Source organism: Ambystoma mexicanum, chromosome 12 (genome assembly GCF_040938575.1).
Source record: "Ambystoma mexicanum isolate Mex_15411 chromosome 12, UKY_AmexF1_1, whole genome shotgun sequence".
NCBI lineage: Eukaryota > Metazoa > Chordata > Amphibia > Caudata > Ambystomatidae > Ambystoma > Ambystoma mexicanum.
This window is the reverse complement of record NC_090936.1, coordinates 85,521,674-85,543,100: the sequence shown is the minus strand read 5'-3', so window position 1 is coordinate 85,543,100 and position 21,427 is coordinate 85,521,674. Positions and strand designations below refer to the sequence as shown.

At 45.8% G+C, this 21,427-nt stretch overlaps 1 protein-coding gene across 1 annotated transcript in view; it reads left to right on the top strand.

Moving 5' to 3' along the window:
- Nucleotides 1-21,427, top strand: part of CCDC146 (coiled-coil domain containing 146) — a 1,748,551-nt gene that overhangs the window by 185,488 nt on the left and 1,541,636 nt on the right. Inside the window, exon 4 of the mRNA XM_069628051.1 lies at nt 17,183-17,352. Coding sequence (XP_069484152.1) covers nt 17,183-17,352 — 170 coding nt within the window. The remainder of the gene's footprint in view (nt 1-17,182; nt 17,353-21,427) is intronic.

Genomic DNA, 21,427 nt, shown 5'->3' with positions numbered 1-21,427 from the left:
ATGAATATCTGCAGACTTCTTGTGGCCATAGATAATGCATCTATCACACAAAGGTCCACTAGCAGTACTGCGCATTGATTTGAAAAAGGCATTTGATTCAGTGTATTGGCATTTATTTTGGGCGGTAATGCATAAAATGCGCTTTAGGGATGGCTTCATAAAATTGGTAAAACTATTATATTACTTACTATTGGTCTCAGTAAAGGTCAATAGAATATCCTCTTACCTCTTCCACCCCGAAAAGGGCAGAAGACACGGCTATCCCTTCTTGCTAGTGATTTTAATCCTGGTCATTGAGCCTTTGGCAATCTGGTTTCGGACAGAAAGACCAGGTTGTGTTATACGCTGATGATTTGCTAATCTTCCTAAATGAGCCAAGTGAGTCAGTTTCAATAACTATGATATGATATGATATGGCATTTATAACGTGCCTATACTCAAGTGTTTCAAGGCGTGACGAGGCAGGGATGGGGGACAATGGGAAGACGGACAGCGATCTTACTAGGCCAGGTGTCATTCAGATCGCGCAAGTGCATGGCAAGAGGGGAAAGCGAAAGTGCGAGGGGCAAGGGAGAGAGGAAAGTGCAGTACATGGGGTAGTAAAATAACAAGATAAATAAATAAATAAAGGGCCAGCTGGTGGCAAGTGCAAGGTAAGTGCAGAGAAGTGCTGGGAGGGGGGCTGTAGGGATACAGAGACAGTCCTGCGGTGCAGGGGTTGCCAGGGAAGCAGTGCCGGGGGGCAGGTGGCTGGGCCAGGGACCGAGATCTGTGAGAGTGGCCCAATGTAGATTCAGTGCGGTTTCAATCAGGAATTTAGCAGGGGAGAGAGGGAGAGAAAGCAGAAGCAAAGAGGAAGGTTTTGAGTTGCTTCCGGAACCGGAGATGGTTCTCTTCAAGTTTCAGGGAGGCAGGAAGGCTGTACCAGAGGGAGGCCCCTGTCGTGGAGAGAGATCTACCCCCAACTTGTTGCTTGGAGAAGCGGCTGACCCTGAGGGAGTTGGAGGCGGATGAGCGAAGAGCTCGAGAAGGAAGATATTTAGGAAGCAAGAGTTAAAGGTATTTCGGCCCCAGAAGGCCTTGTGGACAATGCAGAGGTTTTTGAACTTAATCCTCGCAGCCACTGGGAGCCAGTGAAGAGATTTCAGTCCTGGAGAGATACGGTCCCTGGGCTTGAGGCCAAGGACAAGTCTTGCAGGCCTGTTCTGGATGAGTTGCAGAGGGCGGAGAGTAGAGGCAGGCAGATTTAGATAGAGGCTGTTACAGTAGTCCAGCTTCGAGAGAACCAGGGCTCTGGCGACAGTGAGCTTCTGGGGGAAGGAGAGGAAAGGAAGAATACCTCTGAGGAGGTGCAGCTGGTAGTGTGACTTCTTAGAAACGTCAGAAATGTGAGGAGAGAAGGAGAGTGTGTACACTCTACTGAAATTCGGTCGCCACAGCTGCCTGTGAGTCAAATGGCAAACATCAACCCTATTCCTGGTACAGTGGCGGAGGGGGAGGTACATGCAATCCCAACAGACTTCAGATTTCAAGTGCTCCAATACTCCTTCACTTATCTAGGCATAAAAGTGTGGAAAACTATCAGAATGTTTGCCTTGTAACCTGGTCACAATTACCACGAGATTTTAAGCTGACGTTAGCTTCTGGAAATACCTTCCCCTGTCCCTTCTTTGGGAGATGCTTTATTTAAAATTATGACACTCCTCGATATTTGTCATTTAAAATAAAACCCACTGCTGAATTTAAAAAGATTTGACAGCTCATTTGACCGACACCCTCCCTAGGAAAGCTTTATCCACCTTATTTAAGACAATATGGAAAGGAGATATCGGGCCTCCTGATTTTAAACACTATTATTGGGTGACAAAATGACAATTTCAAACAAATAACTTCACAGAGATACCAACTCCCCCCATTTTAAAGTCTGACTGTCTTGGCTGGACATCGCATCCCCATTGCAGGTCCTATATAGAGGAGTCTCTCAACCACCTGCAAGATGGTCCTCCAAGCTAAGGCTGATATCTTAAAAGCAATAGGTTGGACTGGGAGTGCTACATTCAAATCTGCTCTGTGGTACAACTGAGACCTTTACCTTGTGACAAATCTGACAACCTCATCACTGATTCCCTGGAAGGAAGCCTCTCTTATGTGGCCAGGGAAAAGCAGAAGCTACCTGACTCTGACCCTGGGGGGGTAGCTATCTGTGGGAGGTACCATGCGAGAGAGGACAAACTTTAGGGAGACAGGAAAATACTGAATCAAGACAACCCTTAAGTCATACCTTTTAGTGACCACTATGTGCCATTGCAACATTCCTACATGGCTTATTGTAATATAGAGCCTGACTTATTCCCTCCTGCCCCCCGCCCCTTTTTGGTACTGAGATGAGGATGAGAGATGGAGTTTTAAGGATGGCAGGACACGGTAAGCCAATGCCACGTTCTAGTCATTGGAAACTGCAGAGAAAGACCGGGGCATTTGAAAAGGGTACAGGTGAATCAAATTCAGGAGAACGAGAGAGCCAGAGACTGGAGAGGCACCTGACGGATGCTGACACTGTGAAGGACGCCGAAGGCAAGCTAACTGCAAAGCGCGTTGGCCGATGGACACAGATGGCAGAGGAGCCAGGTCAGTAGAAGGTCACAGTTTTTCTGTTTTGCGCAGCTAGAGCTGCCGAACACAGAGGAAGGCAATGCGGGAAGTTAACAACTCACTAGGCACACTTCACACTGCCAGTCAATGAACCAGGGGCACAGATGCTGGTGAAACACGAGGACCACTGGAGATGCCGCACAGAGCCGGTAAGCCCAGGGAAAGTGATCGAGCTATCGGGGCATTTCTGGGCGAATGCTGTGGACCGCGTATGCGAGAGAACACAAGTAAAGACAGTGAAACAAGTAAAGACAGTGAAGTCATTACAGGTACAAATACTGTTGTGAGAAAGAGCCTAAGTAAAGGGCAGTACAAATATTGTCGATACCAACATTTTTTAAAGAAAGGGCCTAAATAAAGGCAGTGCAATTATTACTGATACGAACATTGTTGAGGAAAAAGAGCCTAAGCAAAGGCAGCAGAACTATTGACAAGAGCCTACATTAAGGCAGTGGAGTAAATGAGAAAAGGTCGCTAACCCAATATTGGAGAAGTGTTGTAAGCTGGATAAATGAGAAACTGAACAGAGAGCGGAGAAGCCCTGGAAGATTATTGAACCAGGCAAACCGTGAGTCTGGGACTCGCACCCAAGCAAGAAAGTGACAATACTCTGGCATGGGAGTAAACCCGGGGTAAGAAAATAAAGGATTAAAAGGGAAGGTTCATAGTGCTTTTTCAGGAACAAGGCAGGAGAGTATAACAGGGAAATGAGGGAGGATTGAGAAAGTGTGTAACAGAAAAGGGAAGACTCATATCCCTTTAAGGATTCAAGAGAACTATTTTGTGAAAAACTCATGGTGACACAAGTAAGACCGACACAAATGATCACAGTTCAAGGGTGTTTATTGAACAATGAAAAATGGTGTGCGGGTTGGAAAAACGCTTAATCTAAACCTATATGTAAGATGGTGACAGGTGTCGAACATCAAATGAAGAATAAGGCAGCCCTAGTGGCGTTGTGTCAAAATAAAAGGGCCTAGACTAAGAAACCTATTGCCAAACCTTAAAACTATTACAGAAAAGGGTGTGGGATAGTTCTTAAGAAAAGAAAAAAGTGTTCTCAAATAAAAAGTCTGGATGCAGTGGTTTGGTTCTCACTTCCCCACGTTTTAGCGTGGGGTAGGATGGGAGCTGGTGGAGCACAGTACAGTCTCTGGCTTTTCTAGCACGAGACGACAGTTCCAAGGCAGACAGTTTCTGGCTTCTCTAGCACAAGACGACAGGTCCAAGGCATACAGTCTCAGGACCGTCAATGTTCAAGTCTCGTTTCCTTGGAAAGTCTCTTGCCTTCAGGGTCTGAAGCGTTTAAGCAACAAAATAAAAGTTCCTTTAACAAATGAAAGTTTGTTTCCAAAGTTCAATGTGGGTGATGGTTTCACCTCCGAGTTCCCGCCTTCTAGGCTGACCCTTCACGTATGGTTTTTCACAAAATGTTCTGATGAAAGCTTTGCCCTCGGATCTCTCTGCCAGGCTCGGACTTCCCTGGACTGTCAGTACTCGGGTGACGATTTCACCCCTGGATCTCCCTCTGCTGGGCTCGGACCTCTTTTTAATGCTAGTACTTGGGTGATAGCTTAATCTCTGGCATCCCTCCATCGGGTTCGCTCTTGCTGTCTCTTTTCACATCTGCTTTGGGGTGATGACTTTTCACCCTTGGATCCCCCTTCGCCGGGCTCCGACCCCTCTCGATACTTTGGCTTCAGTCGTGGGATTTACTATGGGTCTCGATCAGGGTGATAGTGGCTGTCCCGTTATGTCCCCCATCTTCTGGGCTGGCCCCTCTTTACTTTCAACGTTCGCTTTCTATACAGTTCATATCTCTGGATTCACTTCCCTTGCTCTCACGCCAACTCGCGTATCAAAGTCTTTTGAAAGTACAGGGCTTTTGCTCGACCCTCACGTATGACCACTTTGCATTCCTTTGGCAGCCTTTCTATGGCCTTCTGGTTTCTGTAGTTTCTCAATATGAGGCTCGACCAGAGTCTCTTGAGTTAGCACCCACATGGTACCGCTTTCCCTCTGCAGCTGATCTCCCCCTCACACTTTTAACAGTTCCTTTAAAGTTCTTCGCCTTTGTTCACAACTTGCCCCTTTGCAATTCTCGCTCAACACAGCCTGATGCTTATTGGTTCTCCCCTCGGCTCAACGGCTGTGATGAACCGATTGGCTTTCAGCTTCTCAGGAGTCAAGGCCGGTTACACAGGCGTGGCAGTCTCCTCTGTACCGTTCACCTCTGTGGCTTGCCCCCTGTACCGTTCACATCTGCTGCAGGACAGTGATGCTATTGTTTGCGGTCTTTCCTCGATGAAGGTTCTGCAGGCTTGAAACAAAAGGGTCAAGGTCACTTCTCTCCGCACCACCCTCTTGACTTCATCCGCCTTTCTCCTTCATTTGAACTGCTGCTTGGTAGCCGTCTTCTTGTGCTGTCTGTTGTACTCGCTTTTACCATGCTCATCCTGTGCTCGTCTGCTCCACCTTTTATCCCTTTTGGGAAAAGGAAGGGCTGTCAGGTGTGTGTGTGGTTCAAGTTAATTGCCTGACTGTGCCTGACGCTTGTGTCGGGACATGTCAGGTAAACAGCGTCATTACAATTCCGTAAAACGGAGTTCGTACCAAATTGTCCTACGGGATAGGATGGAAAAACAGTGCAATTGAAAAAAGGGGGTTTATTGGTAGATTGTAAAGAGCAGAGTGGATAGGATTTGTGAAATGGACGAAATTGACCAGGTTGTAGAACAGAACATAGTAGATTGTAGGAATGAGAGTATTCTATCACAGTAGATTGGGATTTCGGAAAATGATAATCAGAGGGACGGGACTCTAGAAGCAAACGGGAATAACTGAGATCGTAAAATCGACTAAGGGGGATTATGGGAACTGTAGTATGTTACCTGAGCAGGTGGGGATTGCGGGAAAGAATAATCAAAGGTATAGGGAGAAGAATGTTTGGGAGTATTAGGATAGTGAACCGGATGACAGGGTTTTTGGGAGAGACATTTTCTGAACCTAACTGGGTTAGAGATCCTAGGGGATCCGTTCTGTCTGGAGGGTAAAGTGGGTTTGGGTAGGAGACATTTACTGGGAGGAGGTGAGGCAGGTGTAGTGAAGCCTATAAAAGCCTTGGTGATCTCATACGCCTCTCCTTCATCGGCATAATACCACATCTCGCCTGGGGCATTCTCCTGAACATAACCCCGGCGTCCCTCCCTTGCTTGCCCACCCCCAGGGTTTGGATCTAAGAGCACCAGCCCTCACCTGGCTAAAATCTATACACAAGTGCTGGCTGCCAGACTCGAAATCCACATGCCCTGATTGATGCATTCTGATCAGGTGGGATTCATCCTAGGGAGGCAGGGAGCGGATACTATGCGCAAAACATTGCACTTGATACATGAGTCCGCAAAAATGGCAGGGGACCCCGCTCTACTGTCAGTGGACGCAGAAAAGGCATTTGATAGAGTAGAGAGGGGCTTTCTAGAGACGCTGGTGGAGAAAGTGGGACTGGGGCATACATTTAGGAAAGGGGTCAAAGCTGTATATACTTCGCCAAAGGCATCAGTAGTTGCCAACTCTGAGTACTCTAGGTGGTTCCATCTGGAGAGAGGCATGAGACAGGTTTGCCCCCTCTCGGCGATACTGTTTGCACTTTCCCTGGAGCCCCTCGCTCAGAGACTTAGAATGGATTGGCAGGTTGAGGGCCTGCAGGTGAACGGGAAGGAATATAACGTGGCCCTTTACGCCGATGATATTCTCCTGCACATAAAAAATCCCATGACGTCAATACCAAGGGCGATGCAATTGATAGATTGTTTCGGGTTTTAAAATCAACTGATCCAAATCAATATTATTCCCACTACGAGAACCTGACCCAGAAACCACCAACAGATTAACAATTCTTGGCCTTAAAATTGGTGGAACCACCCTCCGCTATTTGGGGATAAACCTGACACAGGACTTGAACACACTATACGAAGCCAATTACCCTAGCCTCATAGCTAGTTTACACTCAGATCTAAAGAAATGGCAGAACCTCACGATCTCATGGATTGGGAGGCTCAATGCCGTCAAAATGGTGTGCCTCCCGAGATTCCTCTATCCGTTCCAAATGCTTCCTCTACAACTTCCAGAGACATTCTTTAGTGAAACCAAGAGAGCCATCCTAAAGTTCTTATGGCAGGGGAAAAGAGAAAGGATGGCCTATGATACCCTCGTCTTACCTGAGGAAAAAGGGGGAGTGGGTCTCCCCGACCTCAAAAAATACTATCAGGACGCCCAACTAAGGGTTATGGTCCCCCACTTGAGTGGACGAACGGGGTTGCAGTGGGTGGATCTTGATAATCACAACCTTGCACTGGCCACCGTCTTGGAGTGGTTATGGGTCCCGAGGGACAGACTGCTCAGAAGGCTCCGGAACCACCCAATACTGGGCATATTATGGGGGATATGGAGGGAAGGGGTATATATGAGAGGAATAACCATATGGCCATCTCCTGTGAGCCATATATGGGCTCTGGGAATCTGTGACGAGATTCCGAATCTTGATCAGTTTCAGACATGGTTCGAGGCAGGACTTGAGAGGGTGGGGCAACTCTGGAGAGGGGGACACTTCCTTACGATCCCGAACTCGAAGACTCTTTGGGGATACACTCAATATCATTGTTCGCTTTCCTGCAACTTAAGGGGGTCCTCACAAGGAGAGAATGGAAGGAAAGGATACTGCACGATCTTACCCAGTTTGAGAAACTACTCGATACTACGACAGAAACCCAAAATGTTATCTCGGCCATGTACAAAGACCTGATAGAGGCAGGGAGGGGTTCCACTGCTGGTTTGAGGGAAAGGTGGGAGCGGGACTTGGAAATAGAATTAGATCCAAAATGATGGGCGAAGATCTGCAGAGGAGCCTCCCAAACATCCATAGTGGCACAGTACAAGTTGCATGCCATTGAACTTCTCCACAGGTGGCAGTATGACCCTGAAAGACTATCCAAAATGTTTCAGTCGACTAGTCCCAGGTGCTGGCATCAATGTGGGGAGAAGGCCAACTACTGGCATATGTGGTGGGGGTGCCCCCGGGTGAAGGTGTATTGGGATGACCTCCTGGGGTGGATCAAGCAGGTTGATGGGATTGCAGGGAGGTGTCACCCCTCTTAATTCTATTTGCCTTGGAAGAGTGTGACGGGGAGGTGAGAAGGTTAACTGGAATAGTGCTCCGCTCCTCCTGGCGGCGAGTGCCTGCCTGGTGATTAAATGGAAAGCTGAATCCCTACCGAGTAAGAGAGAATGGTTTACAGTTGCCACGAAATTTGTGTAATGGAGAGAATCACAGCATCACTCAATGTGAAAGCCGCACAATACGAAATGCTGTGGAACGACTTTGTGAATGAATATATTGGTGTTACCCCACAGGAATCATCTGAAAGGACGTGAAAGTTGTTCTACGCAATTAACCTCCAACCCCACATAAACGGCCCGACTCACTATAAAGGACACACTCTTGATGCCATCTTCAGCTCCCACAACCAGATACATCTAAACCCCCCACCCCTATCATCTGGTACGATCACTTCATTGTTTTTTTTTTGCCATTCTCTCACCCAACCCGCTTCCCGTACCCGAACCTGAATCTCCGAATCTATGCAAATGCTGGAAGAAACTAATAATCCTTCCCACCTAGCCGACGCACTCCGCCAGTCTCCTCCGCCTACCTGCCTACCCAATAATCAACTAACCCCCGAATCCTTTGACTCATGGCTCAACACCTCACTAATGCGGCTCACACCCTCTTACAAACTATCAGTCCGCCATGGCCTTTTCCATAGATGGTTCACACCTGAATTGAAGACCAGTAAACAACTATATAAATACCTTGAATGCAAATGGCGGAAAGACAAAACTCCTCTGAGCAGATCCACCTTGGCACGGCACCTTCATCAGTACAAGGCCGAAATCCGGAAAGTAAAAAAAGCCCATTACAACTCCCAAATCCTAAACTGTAAAAACCCCAGCAAAGAACCTCACAAAATTATCGCCGAATTCACCAAACCATCGTGTACCACCACCGTCCCGACCCCCTCACAATCGCTGTGCGACTCACTCTCTCTCCACTTTTACACCACAGCTCTTGAAAGAACAACCGCTCTAACGAACAAACTAGCTCTCTTTCACCTACCAGGCAACCGACCCTCCATACCGACCAACCCACCACCTGCGACCACTACCCAACCAATGTTCGACTCCTTTAGTCCAATATCAGCCGACCAATTTCTCAAAATTCTCTCTGCCTGCAACCCATCCGGCTCTCTGCTAGACCCTTGCCCAGCCACAACCCTCAAAGAAATTTTCGCTTCCACCTGCACAGGAGAACACGCAAGAACCATCATAAATGACTCCCTCTCCTCTGGAATTTTTCCCGACGCATTCAAAATGATTCATGTCAAACTTCTAATAAAAAAACCTTCCCTAGACCCTCTCGAGCCCAAAAACTACTGCCCCATCTCAAATACCAGGTTCCTTGCAAAACTCATCGACCGAACCGCCTTCTTACAACTAAATGCCCTTGTCGAAGCCAACAATCGCTTAGACCCCGCTCAATCAGGTTTCATAGCCCGACACGGAACTGAAACCACCCTAACCTCAATCTGGGATGAGTTTAAAAACACGGCAGACTCTGCGGGATGCGCTGCATTAATCCTTCTTGACTTATCTGCTGCCTTCGACACAATCAATCACTCAATCCTCCTTGACCGCCTCTGCTTCCTAGGAATTTGTGGAACCGCTCTCAAATGGATAGCATCCTTCCTCAAAAACAGGAACCAAATAACCCTACTCTCCACTTATTCCTCCCAAGCCCGACCAGTCGACACGGGAGTTCCACAAGGAGCATGCCTGTCCGCCATTCTGTTCAACCTCTACATGGCCACCCTTCCACGAATAATTCACTCACACAACATCCTGTGCTTCAATTATGCTGATGACACTCAACTAATTCTAAAACTCCAGAACTCAAATCCCAACTGCTGACCCGACCTTGCTTCCTGCCTCCTCGACATAGAGCTCTGGATAACCACAAACCACCTCTTGCTAAACCCTCAAAAACCGAAATTATGGTATGTGGCAACACCGAACTTCTTCCACACCTACTACCCTGGCCATCTGCCATGGGCAACTCACCGACTCCCTTTAATTCAGTAAAAAACCTGGGATGCGCCCTAGACTCTGACCTTACACTCTCGCGCCAAGTCAACAACGTCTCAAAGTCCTGCCACTACCACCTTAAAACTCTTAAGCGCATTTTTCCATACCTCTCCTTTCCCAACAGACTCTCTGCGGTCCAGTCAATGGTTATTTCAAGACTGGACCACGCTAACCCCCTCTACCTTGGAGTCCACGCATACCAACTGACTAAACTACAAAGAGCACAAAACGCTGCAGCCAAACTACTACTAGCGCTTGGCCCGAGAGACCACATCTCCCCAGCCCTCAAAACTCTGCACTGGCTTCCGGTTGCCCAAAGTGTGACCTTCAAAACCTTATGCATTTCTCACAGAGCACTGCATAAAACCGGACCTCAATATCTCCAAGACAAACTAAAATCCTATCACCCTGCATGTACTCTAAGATCAAGCTCAGCCGGCCTCCTAGTCATACCAAAAACAAACTCAGTCAGGTTAGGCGGATCATCTTTCTCAGCCTTGGCCCCCACGCTGTGGAACGCACTCCCACCCCACATCCGACTCACTGAAGACCTCATGTGTTTCCGCAAATTACTGAAAACCTGGCTCTTCCCCTAAAACCGACCCAAACTCAATCAAACTCAAACTAGAAAACAGCATCTCAATCACTTCGCCAAATGCTAGATCATAAAGAGCAATGCAGCATCATGATCCGAGCGAGAAATCAAAAATAATAACCTCTATTGGTTAGCTAAAAGGACAAACAAAATAGATTTAGTAAAAAGGATCAAACATGCGAAGCAGATAAAAAGAATAAGCTGTATGAGAGCAGCAAAGTGGCTGAAATTAATGAAATGGACAAAACAAATGTAATGAACAAGAGGATCAATGTAGACGTGAGGAATAAAGTGTATAGAAACAATTCAACTAACCCAAACTACTAGATCTTAAATAACAATAAAACAAACAACAATACAATATCAAGATCCAAGCAAGAAATTGTAAACTATTAACCACTAAGGTAAACAAAAAAAGGACAAACAGAATAGAATGAGTTAAGTTGATCAAAGCAGTGAAGTGGATAAAAAGAAGGAATTGTACGAAAGCAGTAAAGTGGTGGAAATTAATGAAATGGATGAAATGATTGCAATGGATGAAAGTAACAAAATCGACGAAAGGAATAAAGTGAAGAAGATAGAAAGATGAGTACAGAAGACGGATGAGTGCAGACAGATGACATGGAATGTATGAGTACATGGTATAAATGAAAATACAGAATAGACGATTCAAGTACATGAGATGGGTGTAGTGCATGGGACAGATGGAGAACACGGAACGGATCGAGTGCGTGCGAAAACCGATAATGCAGGATGAATAAACAAAGTGAGTGGAACGGATGAAGTCTGTGACGTGGATGAATCGAGTAGAGCGGATGAATATGTTGAGCGGATCAGTGCGCAGAGCGGATGAGTGCGTAGAATGAATGAGGGCAAGGAGCGGATGAGGGCATAGAGCGGGTGAGAGTGCAGAGTAGATAAGAGCGTGGTGCGATTGCAGGTTGTGGTGCGGTTGTAACGTGTGAGTGGATAATAGAGTAGAGTGGATGTAGGGTGTCGAGCAGATTTAGGGTGTTGAGCAGATGTTGGGTGGGGTGGTGTTCAGCCGATGTAGGGTGTTGAGCGGATGTAGGGTATGTTGCGGGTGCGGAGCGGGTGTCGAGTGCGGAGCAGGTGTTGATTGCAGAGCGGGTGACGAGTACGGAGCGGGTGACGAGTACGGAGCGGGTGTCGAGTGCGAAGCAAACGGGAGATGTGTGTAGATGGAACAGATAAAGTGGTTGGAAGAAACAGGTGTAGTAAAGGTAGGAACAGAGGATGGATCTGGAAGAACGGGTGATGTATATGTAAGTGACGGATAAAGTATGAGGAAGGAACGGGTGAAGTATGTGGACAAAATGGGTCCAATTTATTGAATAGAATGATTGAAGTATGTGGATGGAACGGGTGAAATCGAGGGATCAAATGAAAATGTGGTTGGAATGGAAGAAGTATGAGGTTGTAACGGGTGAAGTATGTGAGTGGAATGGATGAACTGTATGGAACAGACAAACTGGGTGGAACGGACGAGCTGGCTGGAACGGACGAGCTGGCTGGAACGGACGAGCTGGCTGGAACGGACGAGCTGGCTGGAACGGACAAACTGGGTGGATGGAATGGGTGAAGTATGTGGATGGAACGGGTGAAGTATTGTAGACGGAACGGGTGAAGTATTGCAGACGGAACGGGTGAAGTATGTGGATGGAACGAGTGATGTATGTGGATGGAAAGAGTGAAGTATCTGGACGGAACGGGTGAAGTATGTGGACGGAACAGGTGAAGTATGTGGATGGAACGGGTGAAGTATTGTAGACGGAACGGGTAAAGTATGTGGATGGAACGAGTGATGTATGTGGATGGAACGAGTGAAGTATGTGGATGGAACGGGTAAAGTATGTGGATGGAACGAGTGATGTATGTGGATGGAACGGGTGAAATATGTGGATGGAACAGTCTGAGTACATGGAACGGATGGAGTACATGGAACTATTGGAATGGGCGCGATCTCAATCACCTAAGGTAAACCACCATATCACACCCCACGCTTACTCTCTTCTTTACACCACCACTCAAATAGAACACAGCGATACTATGACACCATTCCATATAACTGTTCTCATACCATCACTTGCCCCATACCTCCTATCACCCTAACTAAACACTGCTGGTTACACACCCTCCACCCTAGGTGTTCTCCTCAGGCCTAACAAAGCCAGAATCGGTCTGGATAACAACCGGCCAGAGCGAACACATATGCTTGATCTCTCAACCACCACACCTACCGCTATGAAGCAGCTATCACTTGAATGCCACACCAGCTGCACACATATACGGTGCTCACACGCACCTTTTGACTCGCTCTATTCTCTCTACTGACTTGAACTTCGGTTCCCGAGGGCGTTCAACCTACCAGCGCCTTGAGACCATACCAATGGTACATAAGGCTCTATATAAATGCAAAGTAACATAACATAACATAACTTGTGTATACGACTACAAATACATTGTAGGGCCCATGCCGAAAAAGATCATCATCTTGAGGCCAACAGAAAACAATACCATTTCCACAATTGTGGTGGAAGAGACAGTTGCTAACTCTGAAAGTGTTCACCGAGACCATACACGCTAGTATAGAGGACACGAACAACGAATTGAGCCTATCAACGCGAGGGCACAACGTTCCAGGGGAAGGAAGGAGGGAGGGGGGAACCAAAAAGTTGGTTTAGTGACTTCATGGTGATATTTTGGAGGGATGGGAGAGGGGGTTGTGGGTTCCCAGTTTTGATATGGTTCAACTGAAATGCAACAGTTGTATATTATGTTTTGGAAAACCTAATAAAATAAATTGGAAAAAAAATGTATTCAAAGAGAACGGTTTTCAGATTGCGTTTGAAGCTGGCGAGACTGGAAAACAGCCTCAAGCCAGGGGGCAAGTTATTCCATAGATGTGGAGTCGAGAAAGGAAAGCATCAATATTTTACAAGTGACAGTTTTGCTTTTGGTAGTTGCAGTACACCGGTGTTAGATCTGAGGTTGTGCCTGTCAGGTAGCCATTTAAGTAGCACTACCAGGTAGGTTAGACTTTTTCCGTAGAGGCAGGAGTGTGCAATGCGCTGGGTACGAAACAGGACCCTCTTGGCTATAGGAAGCCAGTGTAGCGATTTCCGTGCCGCTGACACATGATCAGTTTTGCATAGGCCTACTACCACCCTCGCTGCGTTGTTCTGAACAACTTGTAGGTGTTTGATTTCACCCTTACCCAAACCCAGTAGGATGCTTGTACAGAAATACAAGCAACTCCTGTGATAGCTCTGGCCAAAGTAGCACAGCTTGACGCTTCAAGATAAGGTCTAAGTTGTGCAAGGAGCTTGATGTAGTATGATGAGCTGGCCACTAAGCAGCTAATGTGAGCCCTCATTGAGAGCGCTTGGTCGATAGTGACTCCCAGAGTCTTCCCTTTCTTGAGAGTGGGAAGAAGACAATCAGCAATTTCGAAGGAAGAGTGGGCTTGGTCTAAGTGACGCAGCTTAGAGGAGGTACCTAATATATAATCTCTGTTTTGGAGTTGTTCAGGGCAAGGCCATTGTGCAACATCCAGAGATGGATTCTGTTGTATGTGGCGTTGATGACCCTGCAGTACTCCACAGTCTAGAGCATAACCCTCTGACGTAGCTTCCTCATGGAAGACCTTGGCTGTCCGGTCCGACAGGGAAGAGAGTACCCAACTAACTGCATCCCTGGAAAAAGAAGCCCTCTCAAGTAGTCAAGTAGTCATTATGAAATGAATAGGGGGTATTGTGAGAACGGCAGTGTATTATCAAAGTATACTAGGAGTTTGGGAAAGAATGATCAGAAGGATGTGGAAAAGAATGACTGGGAGTATTCGGGTAGGAACTACGGAAACGGGGATTCTGCGAGATATGGTTTTTGAGTGCAACAGGGTTTTTAATTGATTTACCAGGTGTAGAGGGGATGTTGGATTCTGGCAAAGGAGGTTCAAGGGGTAGAAGTGAGGTTGATTAGGTACAGCCTATAAAAGCCTCAAGGGCTTCATCTTCCTCGTCCCTTTCTCTGGTATAATACTGTGCCTCACCTGCGGCATTCCCCTGACCATAACCCTCGCTCCCCTACCCACGTGATCCTCCCTCGCTCGTCCACCCGAAGGTTTGGGATCTGAGAGTGCCAGCCCTTCCCTGGACATCTGAATAAAGGATTCTCAAGGTCTGTTTGGGAGAATCAGTGGTCCCAGTTTAAGGGCAGCCTGACAGACCTTTTAAGGCTTTCAATGTGTCATTGATCTGCTGTGGTGAACTCTCCATGACAACTTGCTATTAGGAGAGCCTTTTCGGCAACCTTGGCTGCAGTTAGATGTTTGCCATGAACACCTCTCTGAAGGATTGGGATGGGCTGGTCTGAACAATGTCACATTAATAGCTTTGTGGTTACCCACAGACACAGAGGAACACATCAACTTTCTGGAAGTGTGAGCCATGAGGCTGGCCATGTTTGCTTTTCTACCTTCTTTGTGGTGGTCTGGGGGGTTGCACGTGTGTCCAGATTCTGGTGTGGGGTTTGCCTCTGTGCAAGGAAGCAAAGCAACTGTAGTTCGGTTCTCCAGAGAACGTTGTCTCCCTTTCGTCAACCCATCAGACCAGGGAGGAGAACATTGTCATGGGTCCCTTGTGCAGGTGTTGGTCCATTTCGCACAAGTGGGAACTTTGTCAGCATGTTCTGCACAACATCTTCATCTGCTTCGGAATCCCTGAGATTTAAATGTTCACTTCCGGTGTGAACAGAAAGCGCAAGTTGTTTTTATCTATAGAATTTCCTGCACAGAATGCTCTGGTGCTCTAGTGGGATTCATTGACGGTGTAGATCCTGCATCTAGTCTGTGTGTTCCCTCAGATTACTGTCATTCTGCTAGTGTTTGGAAGACTGCAGAGGATCGGTCCCACCCTTATCCTAGTGCCTGGACCAGGTCCAGAGGATGTGTAACCCAGTCTGGAATTGGATCCTTTTTCCTGGTCTGCTGCTTTCCTTGACTTAAGGGAGCCTTCATATGGCACTGTGAAAGGGTACGTTACCATTAAGTTGGTCTTCAACAGAACTCCTGAATAGGGGTCTTTCTTTTCCATTCCTAACAATCTGCAGATTCTGCAGAGATTGACTAGCCAGAGGCTCTTTTAGAGCTTTTACTTGTATGCCCCTTGAGATTGCTCACTCTAGGTGGTTTTCCTGGTTGCCATCACTTCTGTGAGATGTGTGAGAGAGCTCCAGACTGTCTCAGTCAAGTGTCCTTACCACATCTTCTCCAAGGAGAAAGTGACTGGAAGTAAGGCAGTCTTTGCTTCCCAAGCTTGTGTCAGACTTTTATCCATCTCTACATAATCCATCTGAGATGCAGGGATCTCATCACCTGCACCCCAAGAGGGCTCTCGGATAATTTGTCTCAGACAAGAGACATCAGAAAAGATGTTTGTCAGTTTTGCTGGTTCTTGGTTACCAAAGAGACCATGTCCAAGTGGATCATCCTTTGCATTTCTTAATGATGTAATCTGGCCATCAAGGAGGTGCCTGTGGACCTCAAGGCTCATTCTAGCAGAGTACTGGCAGCTACTTCTGTCTTGGAGATAGGTGTTGCAGTTGTGGCCTTCTGTCTTGTTGCTATGTGGGTTTCTCTGCACATGTTTGCCAGGCATTACTGCCTGTATTCCTTCTCTGGTTAGGATGGCCATTTTTGGCCATGTGTTGCTCTAGGGTTTCCTGGTTTAGGTGATGGTGCCATATTTTTCTCCATTCTCCAGGTTGTGTGCTGCTTTAGGAGTCTTTCTATGATGAGGGATGTTTCAGAGGAAGGGATCCGTTAGAAAAACAAATGACTTACCTAATGTAATGTTCTTTCTGATCCTCCCACAAGTTCCTCATCATATTAGCCCTTTCGGTTGATAGTTTGTAACCTCTTAGATTTCTGTAGTTCTTCAGCAGCTGTGAAAACTGGATACAACTGTCCTTGGGAGAAGCTGGCTTTGTATCTATCACCCATAGTGTCACACCTGCAGTCGTTGGTAACATCAACGCTGAGAGGAGTGGACGTGCAACTGCAGTGAACCCCCGGTGGCTGAGAAAATGTCCAAAGGCAATCGGGTGCCTGGTGGATATTTCTAAGATGTGGAATCTGTCTGATGAAAGACTAATTAGTCATAAAACAACTCTAGCGAAGCTAAGTCATTTATGCTTCTTTTCCACTCCTTTTGAATCAAGTTATATAAATCTTTCCAATATTCTAAAGACATGTATGAAGAACAGGACTTCTTCTAATGTCAAATAAGGTGAGTGTAGAGAAAAGCTAATGTGTCTGAACATTGCAGCACTGGTGCACCACAGTGTAAGAATAGTAGGAATCAATGTTGCACGTAATCATCATACAATGTATCACATGTGTACTGTTATAACACCTACATTTTGATATTTGAAGCCCAAATAATGTAGCAGATGCATAAAATTCAGGGTGTGTAAATCATCACAAATGTTACCAGATGTCCTAAATGTCTTAAATTTCCCAAATCAATAATGATATATCTGCTAGATTCTGATCAAGTGATACCATTCTGCCTATTAATAATATCGATCATAGAATAGAAATGCATATACCATATCACTTCAATAAAATAATGGTGGGTCCTTTCTCTCGTCCTAGATTTGTTCCATTAATCTGACTAATCACATGTTCAGCACCTTCAATTTTCTCTATTTTAACAGCACACTTTGAGAAAATGATGACCAGCACAGAGCATGGTAATTCTTATTCTAGTGACTCAGAGGAGGAATATGAGGAGCAGCCTCTTCATGCTATTGCCCCCACATTTAATACTGAGGAAAAAGGCCTCCAAGATGTGTCTGCCAGTCCTGCCTTCAAGTGCTTGGATGAGGTAAGCCGTTTGTTATCTACACATGCAGCATGTAAAGGTTGTGGTGTTTATGTGAATTTGTGAAGTAGCAGCTTTGCCCAGTGGCAATCCGATATGATGACTGTAAGTGCCAGAACTATTTACGAAAGCATGGCTTTCTTGCTCTACCAATATCTTTGAGATCAACAGTTTGAAAAGAAAAATTGCAGTCCCTACTGGAATATTTGAAGTTGGTTATGTTATTTTTGTAGTCTGTCAGAAGTAAATTTAATTTGAGGCATCCCTGTGAGATATATTTGAAGGAATCCGATTTCTCAGTTGTATCCAAGTGATCATACTGTAGTCTATCTTGACGGCTGACCTATCTTGCAAGCATTGTTTGAAAGTCCCATGTTTTCAATGTCTTGTCTTTTTTATTAAAGGAAGCAGTTGAAGCCAGTTAGAATGCAGTTTGAAGGATATTTATATTGTGCTTTACAGATTCCTTATCATCTTAACTGGAATCCTCAAATAACATACATTTCTACCTTTATACTACAGAACATCTTCAACAAAGGATAGCATTTGTGGGATGCTATGAAAGGGATGGCCAGTACACATACTAAAGCAATTATTAAACAACTGAATTACATCCCGGTCCTCCCATAAAGCTTAAAACAAAACATTAGACCAATGAAAAATACTCACCCTGACAAAAGTGCAACCTCCAGTAGTCTGATCTTAATGTATCTGCCTCTCACCAGAAAATATTGAGCAATGTGATACTTTGCTCAAAGAATGTCACTACAGTGGCTAATGTCACGGTCACTCTGAGTCATGTGGCCGGGAGAAGGGGCTGGGTACACAAGGTGTGTGTGAGGCGCAGGGAGAGATGCTGGGGTTAAAGTCTGTTGATGAGTGATCTATGCCAACATTTATTTTCCTTAACATTAGTCAGATATGATGCTAGTATAGTACCAATCCAAGATGTTGGGAATGCCAGTCTGTGCTGATTTTTAATTTTTAAGCAACTAAGGACCTAGTGTGAACTGAAGAAGGGCAAAGACTTCAGAAGATTCCAGCTTTACTGAGATAAGTGCCAGGACAATGTTGTGGGTGTAAATAGTAAAGAAGTGCAGTGCAATGAAAAAGTCAAGAAAGATTGCATATTACAGAGTTGTTTCTGAAGCTTATGTTACGTTATGTTATTTTGCATGTATAAAGCGCCTTATGTACCATTGGTATGGTCTGAAGGCGCTGGTAGGTTGAACACCCTTGGGAATCGAAGTTCAAGTCAGTAGAGAGAGTAGAGAGAGTCAAAGGTGCGTGTGAGCACCGGTTATGTGTGCAGCTGGTATGGCATTCGTGTAATAGCTGCTTCTTAGCGGTAGGTGTGGTGGTTGAGAGATCAAGAGTATGTGTTCGTTCTGGCAGGATTTATCCAGACCAATTGTGGCTACGTTAGGCCTGAGGAAAACGCTTGGCTGGGGGGTGTGTAACCAGCAGTGATTAGTTAGAGTGATGGAGAGTATGAGGCAGATGTTGATATGAGAACAGCTATACCGAATGGTGTGATAGTATCTCTGTGTTCTAGTTGAATGGTGGTGTAAAGAAGAGAGTAAGCGTGGTGATGTGATATGATGAGTTACATGCTCTTTCAAACATTCCATGCACTCCAAACCATTCCATGTAAGTTGCGCAATTCTATGCACTCCAATCTGTTCCATGCACTCCGGTCCGCTCCATGCACTCCAGTCCGCTCCATGCACTCCAGTCCACTCCAGTCTATAATCAATGTATTTATGTATTTCGCATTTGTAGCGCGTGCCAAACCCGCAGGTATCTGGGCGCTGGAGAGCAGGTCATACACATTACAGGGTTACCACAGGTAACCATAGAAAACAATGGTTTGCCATAAGTCATATTACGTATATTTACAGACATAAGATATTTACATATACATTTTTAACGTCAGTACATAATCAGTAATATTTACATGTGTAACCTTATTAACATCGGTAATTTGCAAATGAGGGAGAGCAGACATATTCACAGGAGCATATTGTATAAGGATGAACTGCTGCACATTGGAGGTGAGGAACCAGGTTTTAAGTTTTCTGCGGAATGAGGTGTGGGAAGGGTCAGATCTGATGTCTAGAGGGTAGGGTGTTCCAACCTTTGGCTGCCACAACTGGGAAACTACGTCCCCCAGCCCTTGTTGTTTTGAATTTTGGAACAGAGAGAAGGAAGGCTGAAGCAGAGCGTGTGGTCTTGATGTTTTGGGTTGGAGTTAGCAGGTTGTTAAGATATTTAGGAGCTATGTTAGTGAGGCATTTGCGGGTGGTAACCATTGTTTTGAATTTGATCCGGTCCTGAACCGGTAGCCAGCGCCCTGTGCGTCTGATTTCAGAGATAATTTCTCTTCCAATTTGGTACTCCGTTTGACATTAACTGTTATTTTAATTCATTTTTCTTTCGGTCTGGGCAGGCAGCATGAGGTAAACTAATAACTAACTCGGGCGCAAGGCAAGAGCCAGAGGGAAGAATTACAAAAGGCCTGTCGGCTCGATCCTTAAAATAAAGGACCCGCAGGTGTGCCGTGTTCTGGTCAGAGACTCGGCGGGTCTTTTTGTATCGCTTGTAGAGTTTTCCAAGCGCGAACATCAAAAGAAGAATCAGTTAGACGCGTGAAAGTAATTGCAAGTTTTTTTCATAATGCAGAAAATGTTCCAAGTGCAGCCATCAAATGAAGATTCAATTAGGCACGCAAAAGTAATCTAACAGTGCAGGAAGGTCAGGAGAGCACCACAGGCCACTGCCTGGGTATTAAACTCTTTCGAGCATAGAACTCAGTGAACAGAGTACTGTGATTTTAAAATGTAAATAGTTGGCTGAAGAAGCATAGAACTACCAAAGCTATCCAGAACCGAAGTACAATGAAAACAATTCAAAAGTAAAGTTTATCAAAAGAAAAGAAGTCTATAGAGCAGAGCATTTTTCTAGTATGCCTTTCAGCTCTCAGCAAAGGCTGTCGGGTAAACAAGATTTCACATTGACATTTTAAGTTTACTGAGTGGTCAGAGTCAGGAATAATGTTTATTTAATTAATTATTGCATTTATTTGCAGGTCATCAGTCAGCGGCAATCAGAGATCTGACTTTTTCTATTTTATCAACTTCCCATTTCCCCGCAGGGGTTGTCAACTCTGCAATTTTTAATCAAAGATTGTAGAGAGGGCAAGTCCACTGGGTCTGGAGGATTTATTCTTATTCTCTACTCCTGCAGGCAAGATGAGCTGGGACCTTACAGCTAATAGTTTTAATGTGTTACTATAAAAGAAATGCTTTGTGCAACTCAGTCGGGATTCCCAGACTAGGGATTGTCTCCACCTCCTTAGATCAGGCTTCCCTATTCCACAACAATGATTTTCACCATTGGTGGTCTGAGCTCCCTCTCCTCGAGGGGACAATGGACACCTCACAGCGCCAATCTGCATGGGTTCGCTGCTCCCTACGTTAGGGCTAGCTGAAGTCATGGCCATAGAAACCAAAGCCCTTTGCTTGCTTTTCCTCTCGACCTTCCTGGCATCTATTTGCAAAACAAGATCTAGGAGTTCTGGAAAAGCCGTGGGAACCACAGGAACTGTTGCTGGTGTGTCCTGTAGAGATACCGAGAGCCCCTTGTTATCTTCGGGCCAGCTGGTCTCGGCCACCAATTGATTGAATTTTGCCAGATACGTTAACAAAGTAGTGTCACCTTGTTGTAACCCCAATAATTCCAGATCTGTGGGCTGGGTCTTATAACGAGTGTCAAAGACACGGCTCATGGCATCAATTGAAAGCATCAGTCATATAGCATGTGACTCCCTTCCTCCAACAACGGATTTGCCCAAGCGGAGCAGTGCCCCCTAAATGCGACAACAAAAAGGCTGCCTTAGTTGTAGAGTCAGGGAACGAATAAAGCGACACAAGAAATGCAGGCGGCATTGATTCAAAAAAGTACGAAACACCTCTGGGTCACCGGTGAAACTTTCTGGAGGAGCCAGTGGGAACTGGGCAGTCATGTACACCAGCCCAGAATCCTGTCTCGGAATCCGGGAGGACCTCCAGAAACCCCA